Here is a 7,489-nt window from a genome sequence, read left to right as displayed (position 1 = left end):
CATGCCCACTGATTATGTTCCTCAGTGTCCTCACCCCAGCCCTCAATCCGTGCCAGCTCCTTCTGTGCTTCTCCACAGCCAGGACATTCAACCGGGATGTCCCAGCCAAAAAATGTTGCCAGCTGCATGATTAATGATGGTCATATATTTAAGCACCAAGAAGACATAGGCACCTGCGTTCCCATGCACACTGAGCCTGTTCTCAGTAACATAATATGTGCATTTATCTATATTGCTGCAGTCCAAACTCCTTCCATATAAAAATTCAGCCAGCTGGTTGCCGGCTGCATCCCAGCAAAACTCCCACAGGCACTGCCCAGTGAGCAGGGAGCAGACTTGCAGACAAGGGAGAGAACCATAAAATCATCGAATCATGAAGGTGAAAAAGACCGCTAAGATCACCTGGTCCAACCATAGCCCATACCTACCGTGCCCACTGCCCACGTCCCTCAGTGCCACATCCCCACGGCTCTGGGACACCTCCAGGTGACCCCACCGCTCCCTGGGCAGCTGTGGCAGTACAGAATCACTTCTGGAGAAGGAATCGTTCCTAACAGCCAACCCGAACCTCCCCTGGCACAACGTGAGGCCATCCCCTCTCGTCCTATGGCCGTTCCCTGGGAGCAGAGGCCGACCCCGCCTCACACGGCCTCCTTTCGGGTCCTCCTTACAGCCCTTCTTGTAAATGGGCATCACATTACCAAGTCCTTTGCTCCCAGAGTGCGTTGGGTTGGATTTGTTAAATGAAAAACTCACGGGGATGCACACGCGTGCTGTGGGGTCCGTGCTGCTTTGGGGGTCCCACCCTACAAACAGATCCCATCCATTTCAGGGCCAGCAGCACCCAGCCTCACTGGGGCAGCTATTGCAGCCCTCACCCAACCCCACACATCCCCTTGTTACTTCTTGCACAGGGAAACTAGCGCAGGGATAGAGAAGCGTGAAGGATGCGGGAACGAGCGCGGGGAGGGGGGGCGGGCCGTCGCCGTCACCAGGGCAACAGGCCTCCATCGCCTCCCAGCCGTGGGGTCCCTGCTCGGCTCAAGGCGTGGGGCTCGAGCCCCCCCAGCACAGCGCCAGGCTGCAGCATCCCCGCCTCCACAATGGCCATGGCCGGAGCGGGAGGAATCCCGCGCACTTAGAGGAGAAAGAAGGGGGAAGGGTATGTCGGATGCTTTGTTTTCAATGGGAGTGCAGCGAGCAGAAATTAGGCTTTTTTTTTTTTTTTTTTAATATATTGATGTGTCATTTTATTTATTTATTTGTTTTTAAGATGGGAAAGCTTATTTCCGTGGCACAGGTGATGCGGGCCGGCGAGGCTCGGCTACATGCAAATCCAGAGAGCGCGGTCTGCCTTTCGCTTTAAAAGGTTCGGATCCCTCCGGTCATCTGATCCAGGTCAGCGGGACTTTCCTCAGCATCAGCCCTGCAGCCCCTCGGCCGGGAGCCCCCCGGCTGTGCATCCCCACAGGACTGGGAGGTAAAATCTCTCCGGATCGCTCTCGCGTTCCGCTTGTTTCCCACCGCGGGGGTGAAGGAAACCATTGGGATTTGCAGGGGTTCCATCAGGCAGCACCGATTCCTGATGCCGCCACGGTGCCTCCCACCCCCGCTCCCTCCCCACGGCTCCTGAGACCCCCGGGGCCTTGGTGAGGACAGCGGTGTGGGGCCCTCCCCTTCTGGCAGAGGCCGGCACTGGTCCCCCATGGGCTACCCTGAAGCATGAGCACCAACGCTGAGCACTTCCCACCGTGGACCGCCTCTGCGGTGCCCCCCAATGCCAGCGCAGCCTGGATGGAAGGGCCGTCGGCGCGGGGCGGGCGGGTGGGCGAGCTGGCAGGCATGGTGGTGATCCAGTGCATCTACGCCCTGGTGTGCCTGCTGGGGCTGCTGGGCAACTCGCTGGTCATCTTTGTCATCCTGCGCTACACCAAGATGAAAACGGCCACCAACATCTACCTGCTCAACTTGGCCATCGCCGATGAGCTCTTCATGCTCAGCATCCCCTTCGTGGCCACCTCGGCCGCTCTGCACCACTGGCCGTTCGGCCGGGCGCTGTGCCGCACCGTGCTGGGCGTCGATGGCCTCAACATGTTCACCAGCGTCTTCTGCCTGACGGTGCTCAGCCTGGACCGCTACATTGCCGTGGTGCATCCGCTGCGGGCGGCCACCTATCGCCGTCCACGGGTGGCCAAGATGGTCAACGGGGCCGTCTGGCTCCTCTCCTTGCTGGTAGCCTCACCCATCCCCATCTTCGCTGGCACTGCAGTCACCCGTGATGGCCAAGCGGTGGCTTGCAATCTGCTATGGCCTAGCCCAGCCTGGTCGGCGGCCTTTGTGGTGTACACCACCCTGCTGGGCTTCCTGCTGCCAGTGCTGGCCATGGGGCTGTGCTACCTGCTGATCGTGGGCAAGATGCGGGCCGTGGCGCAGCGGGTGGGCTGGCAGCAGCGCCGGCGCTCCGAGGGCAAGCTGACACGGCTGGTGCTGATGGTGGTGGCTATGTTTGTCATCTGCTGGATGCCGTTCTACGTGGTGCAGTTGGTCAACCTTCTGCTGCCCGGCCGCCTCGATGCCACCGTCAACAACGCCTGCCTCATCCTCAGCTACTCCAACAGCTGCGCCAACCCCATCCTCTACGGGTTCCTCTCGGAAAACTTCCGGCACTCCTTCCATGGTGTGCTGCGGCGCTGCCTCGATGCCAGCCTCTGCTGCTGCCCACCCGAGGCGCGGGCTGTTGGCGATGAGGAGGACGAGGAAGAGGAAGAGCCCCTGGATTACCGCGCCGTGCCACGAAATGACCCCAAGGGCAAGGGCTGCATGTGCCCACCGCTGCCCTGCCAGCAGGAGCCCGTGCGCCCCGAACCCTGCTGCAAGCCCGGCACCCTCCTGGCAAAGACCACCACCTTCTAAGGTGCCCTCTGCAGCCCTGTAAATAAGGTGCTGGGTGAGGAGGGCCACACTGCCCTCCCTTTGGGAACAGAATGCTTTTCCGATGACTTTGCCCCCATTTCTGCTGGGGTGTCCCCCTGGCATTCTCCACTCCTCGACCGCGCTGTGCAGCCTGATGAAATAAAAAGCCATAACGCTGGCCCGTGACACAGCTCCCAGCCTTGGCTGAGTGATTATTACCACCAGGGAGCCCCCAGGCTAATGGCTGGGTTCCACCCCAGGGAGGATGCAGGATGGGAGGGCCGATGGGAGAGGGCCGATGGGAGAGGCAATGGGCACAGAGGGGACCCACGTGCTGCCCCCGGGGACATGAGGTCACCAGCACGGCACGGCCCAGTCTCTGCTTCTGCATGGGACCCTGCCAGGGTTCCACTAGCATTTCCCACCATTTGATCCGTGTCCAGGCAAAAAAAAGGCCGTGAAAAAAGCCACCTGCCAAATGGAACTGCAGCTTTGAGTCCTTAGCAGGTGCCCACCCTGAGTCTCTCCCCTCATCTTACAGAGAAAGGAAAAACTTTCCACAAGGGTCTACAAATAAAAAAAATCCCACATGCCCTCCCCAAATCCCCAGGCAGAAGGACCAAACCGATGCTTTCCAGCAGGAAGACTGTGCTGCAGAGAAGCTTCGCCCTCAAGGGCACTTTGAGCACAGTTGTGGGAACTGATGAGCAGCGCTGGAGCTGCACCGAGCAGCGTTAAATCAGCCATTTTCAGCTTGTTTGGGTTGAGCGTCGTCCTTTTCGTGTTATTCCCCTTCTCCACTATTTCTGGCTCATTCGTTCTATTTTAATGCTGCTAGTGAAGGGCATGCTTTCAGCACAGCTCTCTGCTAACCAACAGCTCTGCTTTGCTTCTGGGGAGCCTCCGAGCCCCAGCAAGGGGCTGAGAGATGCCTGCGGGGTGGCGGGGGGGGTCAGGCTGCAAGGAGGGCAGGAAGAACAGCTCGTTCCCAGGTTTCTATAAATCAGACAGTAAAAGCTTTATTGGTCTGCACACAACATCACGAGGTGATCGCGCGTGGCATAGGGTATATTTCCAATAAATAAATAAGTATTTACACATGTGCTGGGTGTATAAAACAGTGGGTTCAACAATTTACATGAGGAAAGCGACAGCTGGGGCAGCGTTCATTACAGGGCCTGCTGCATTGCTCAGTGCCCGAGGGGCACAGACATCCCCCAGCTCCGAGCCCAAAATCCCATCCAGAAAGCTTGACACTGAGGCAGCTGGCCCTGCTCGGGCACAGACTCTCAGCACTGACAACCCCAGGGGTTGTTTCAGAGATCTCCCCCATTCCAACTCTTTCTCCACCCCCCCACCATCCCCCCCCCATTTATCCTCCAGCCCGCACCTGCAAAGCAAGCAGCAAGTCTGGAACACAAACATCACCAGGAACTTTTGCTGTCAACTTCCACACAAATTAAACTCGCCCTGGATGAAAAATTAAAAAGGGGAAAAAAAAAAAGAAAAAACACAATAGGAAAAAAGGCACAATGTCACCAGCGCTGAAAATGCCCTTCCTACAGATGACCCCAGTGCTCTTGGAATACCCATTTCACCCCCAAACAGGTCCCAAGTGGTGGGAGGGGAGAGAAATCAGCATTTTAGCCCCACCACGGTGATGCTCTGCGGGGTCCCTGCATTGCTGGCAATCTGAAGTCTGTATGCAACAGGCAAGGTGGGCAAAACGAGAAGTCGATGCAATGAACTGCTTTCCTCGCTTTCTCTTTACAAAACCAGAGGGGTTACAACCAAACGTTACCCAGTTCCATCCGCCTCCCGCTCGCTGCCAGGCTCCCTACACTTTCTGGCTGGCAGAGACCTGCTGGAGCCCCATCTCTTTCTCGCGGGGGCTGCCACACTTGTACTCCATCGAGCTGGGGGGATGGCAGCGCTTCCTCGCCAGGTGGTAGCCGACGGCCAGCAGCACCAGCGCCGCGCACAGCACGCCCATCGCGATGCCCACCAGTGCCCCAGGGTGCAGGTGCTCTGCTTTGGGTGGGACGTGGCTGGGGACGGGCAGGGAGGGGCCAGAATCTCCTGAGAACTCATCCACGTTGTTGTCCTCTGGGATGGGTTGGCAGTGGTTGATGTTAAAGGGAACGTAGCCGGGCTTGCAGTGGCACACGTAGCTGCCGAGCGTGTTGGTGCAGTTGTGCTCACAGTAATTATTCTCGCACTCATCAATGTCAACGCAGAGCATGACACCGTTGGGCAGTTGGTCCGTCACAAAGCCTTCAGGACAAAAACAGGAGAGGTTGCTGAAGTCACACTCGGCCAGGCATCTGCCGTCCTCGCACTGCCGCACGCACTGGGTGGGATTCTTAGTGTCGACAACGTAGCCGCTGTGACAGCTGCAGCGGTAACTGCCGGGCACGTCCTCACACATGTGGTCGCAGGGCCCGGTGCTGCAGTTGGGGACGGGCATGCAGTGCCCTTCCACCATCTCGTAGCCACGATAGCAGCGACACTCGAAGCCGCCCTCGGTGTTGTGGCAGACCTGCTCGCACACCTCCGGTATCTTGACGCAGTCGTCCACGTCCTGGCAGGTGCTGCCGTCGGGGCCCAGCTGGTAGCCCTCGGCGCACATGCAGCGGAAGCTCTCCCCGTAGGGCACGCAGTGCTGATCGCAGGGAGCACCGTCGCACGGCGGCAGGCAGCCGCGCCCGTCGGGGCCGAGCTTCTTGCCGGCGGGGCAGACGCAGCGCGGAGCCCCGTCGAACTCCTCGCAGCTTCCCTCGCAGCCGCCGTTGGCCAGTAGGCAGGGCCAGGCTCCGGGCTCGGAACGGCCCCAGCGCGTTCTCCCGTCCGAGGCCGCAGTCTCGCAGAGCAGCTGGAGCCCCATCGGCGAGACGACCGCGGTGGAGCCGGGCGGCAGGGCCATAAAGTCACCGCCGGCGGCGCCGAAGGGGGTGCGGTAGGCGAAGGACGCGCCGTCGGTGAGCGGCAGGCGCGAGCAGCTGTCGGGGTAGTTGAACTCGCATAGGAAGCCGTCGGCCGGCTCCTCGCAGCGCCGCTCCTCCCAGCTCAGCTGCTGGGACACCGCCACGCAGAGCTGCCCGCAACGCCGCCCCGACGGCGCCCAGTTGTCGTAGTCGGTGCGGGTGTCGCCGGTCACCCACTGGAAGCCGCGCAGCCGCCGCGCCGGCTCGGTGCACAGGGTGGGCAGCCGCAGCCCCAGCCACAGCCGCCCGCTGCGGTTCTGCAGCAGCAGCTCGATCACATCCTCAGCCACCGTGGAGCGCACGGTCATCAGGTGGCCGCCGTGACGCCGGCAGGCCGCGCTGGCCTCCGCGAAGGGCCCCGGCTTCCAGAAGACGGCGAAGCAGTCGTGCTCCAGGCACTGCGCCCCCGACGGGGCGGGCGGCTCCGGCTCGCCGAGTCCCAGCCGCAACCCCAGCACCAGTCCGGCCAGCAGCAGCGGCAGCGGGAGCCGCCGCATGGCGGGCGGCCGGCGCGGCGAATCTCTGTCATGCCGCCGACCGGGGCGGCAGCTTTATAGAGCTCCGGCCGCAGGAAGGAAGCGCCTCCGGGGACGGGCCGCCGCCGGGCCGGGAGGGATTGCGGCGGGGGCGGCTCCGGCGCGGAGGAAATCCCCGAGAGTCGGGAGGTGTCGCTGGGCCGGGCCCGGCCGGGCGGGACCGCGGCGGGGAGGGGGCGAGGCGGCCGCCCCTTCGGGGATGCGGGAGGGAAAAGGGAGGGGGGAGAGGTGAGGAGGGGGGAGTTGTGGGGAGAGTAGAAGAGGCGGGGAGAGGGGAGGGGAGAGAGAACAGTAAAAGAGTGGAGATTGATTTAAAAAAAAAAAAAAAAGAAGAAGAAAAATGAGAAAGTAAGTAAAAATAAGAAAAGATAGGATGGAAGGAAAGGAAAAAACGAGAAGGGGGAAAAAAAGGAAAGATGAGGAGAAGGGAAAAGGGGAGGGGGAAGCACGGGAGAGGAGAGGGAAGGAAGAGAGGAGAGGAGAGGAGAGGAGAGGAGAGGAGAGGAGAGGAGAGGAGAGGAGAGGAGAGGAGAGGAGAGGAGAGGAGAGGAGAGGAGAGGAGAGGAGAGGAGAGGAGAGGAGAGGAGAGGAGGGGAGAGGAGAGGAGAGGAGAGATGGGGACATCACAAGAACGAGAACAGAAGGCAATCGCGGGAGAGCTGAGGCTGCCGCAGGACCCTCTGTGACGGGCAGGGGACAGCGGTGGCGGCACGGGAGGGCAGTGGGTCAGGGGCCGCTTCGTGCCCAAGAGTGGAGGCCGTGGGGGGGCCCGGAGCAGCCCGGCAGCCCAAGCGCGGGGCAGCGGCTCACAGCGGGACTCCTCGGCCCGGCCGTGCGATCCCGGCCGCCGGCGGCAGGTGGCAGCGCCGGGAGGACGGACGGCGCCCGGATCGCTTTTTGAGAAGAAACCGAGGTTTTTGTGCGAAAGGGGAAAGAAAATCCGTAAGCTCTCCGGGGTTTCGCAGCTTTTTGTTAGCGAGGGACTCGGGACGACGCTTCCTTGCACTTGTGGGGCTCGGTGTCAGCAGGGATGAGCGGCAATCCCTTGCGGGCTTC

General features: G+C 61.1%; 2 protein-coding genes across 2 annotated transcripts; one reads left to right on the top strand and one right to left on the bottom strand.

The window, feature by feature from the left end:
- The first annotated feature begins 1,653 nt into the window (after positions 1-1,653).
- SSTR4 (somatostatin receptor 4) lies at positions 1,654-3,155 on the top strand. The gene has a single exon (XM_010706328.3). The coding sequence runs from the start codon at positions 1,723-1,725 to the stop codon at positions 2,911-2,913; it is 1,191 nt and encodes a 396-aa protein (XP_010704630.1). The 5' UTR covers positions 1,654-1,722; the 3' UTR covers positions 2,914-3,155.
- A 751-nt stretch (positions 3,156-3,906) lies between these two features.
- On the bottom strand, positions 3,907-6,518 carry THBD (thrombomodulin). The gene has a single exon (XM_010706382.3). The coding sequence runs from the start codon at positions 6,392-6,394 to the stop codon at positions 4,751-4,753; it is 1,644 nt and encodes a 547-aa protein (XP_010704684.3). The 5' UTR covers positions 6,395-6,518; the 3' UTR covers positions 3,907-4,750.
- Positions 6,519-7,489: the final 971 nt, after the last annotated feature.

This window comes from Meleagris gallopavo, chromosome 2 (genome assembly GCF_905368555.1).
Source record: "Meleagris gallopavo chromosome 2, MGAL_WU_HG_1.1, whole genome shotgun sequence".
Lineage (NCBI taxonomy): Eukaryota > Metazoa > Chordata > Aves > Galliformes > Phasianidae > Meleagris > Meleagris gallopavo.
The sequence above is the reverse complement of the archived record's forward strand: the minus strand, read 5'-3'. Positions and strand labels throughout refer to the sequence as shown.

What these genes read in the sequence shown, in the direction of transcription:
- SSTR4 (XM_010706328.3), top strand. Translation starts at nt 1,723, where the DNA reads ATGAGCACCAACGCTGAGCACTTCCCACCGTGGACCGCCTCTGCGGTG.
- THBD (XM_010706382.3), bottom strand. Translation starts at nt 6,394, where the DNA reads ATGCGGCGGCTCCCGCTGCCGCTGCTGCTGGCCGGACTGGTGCTGGGG.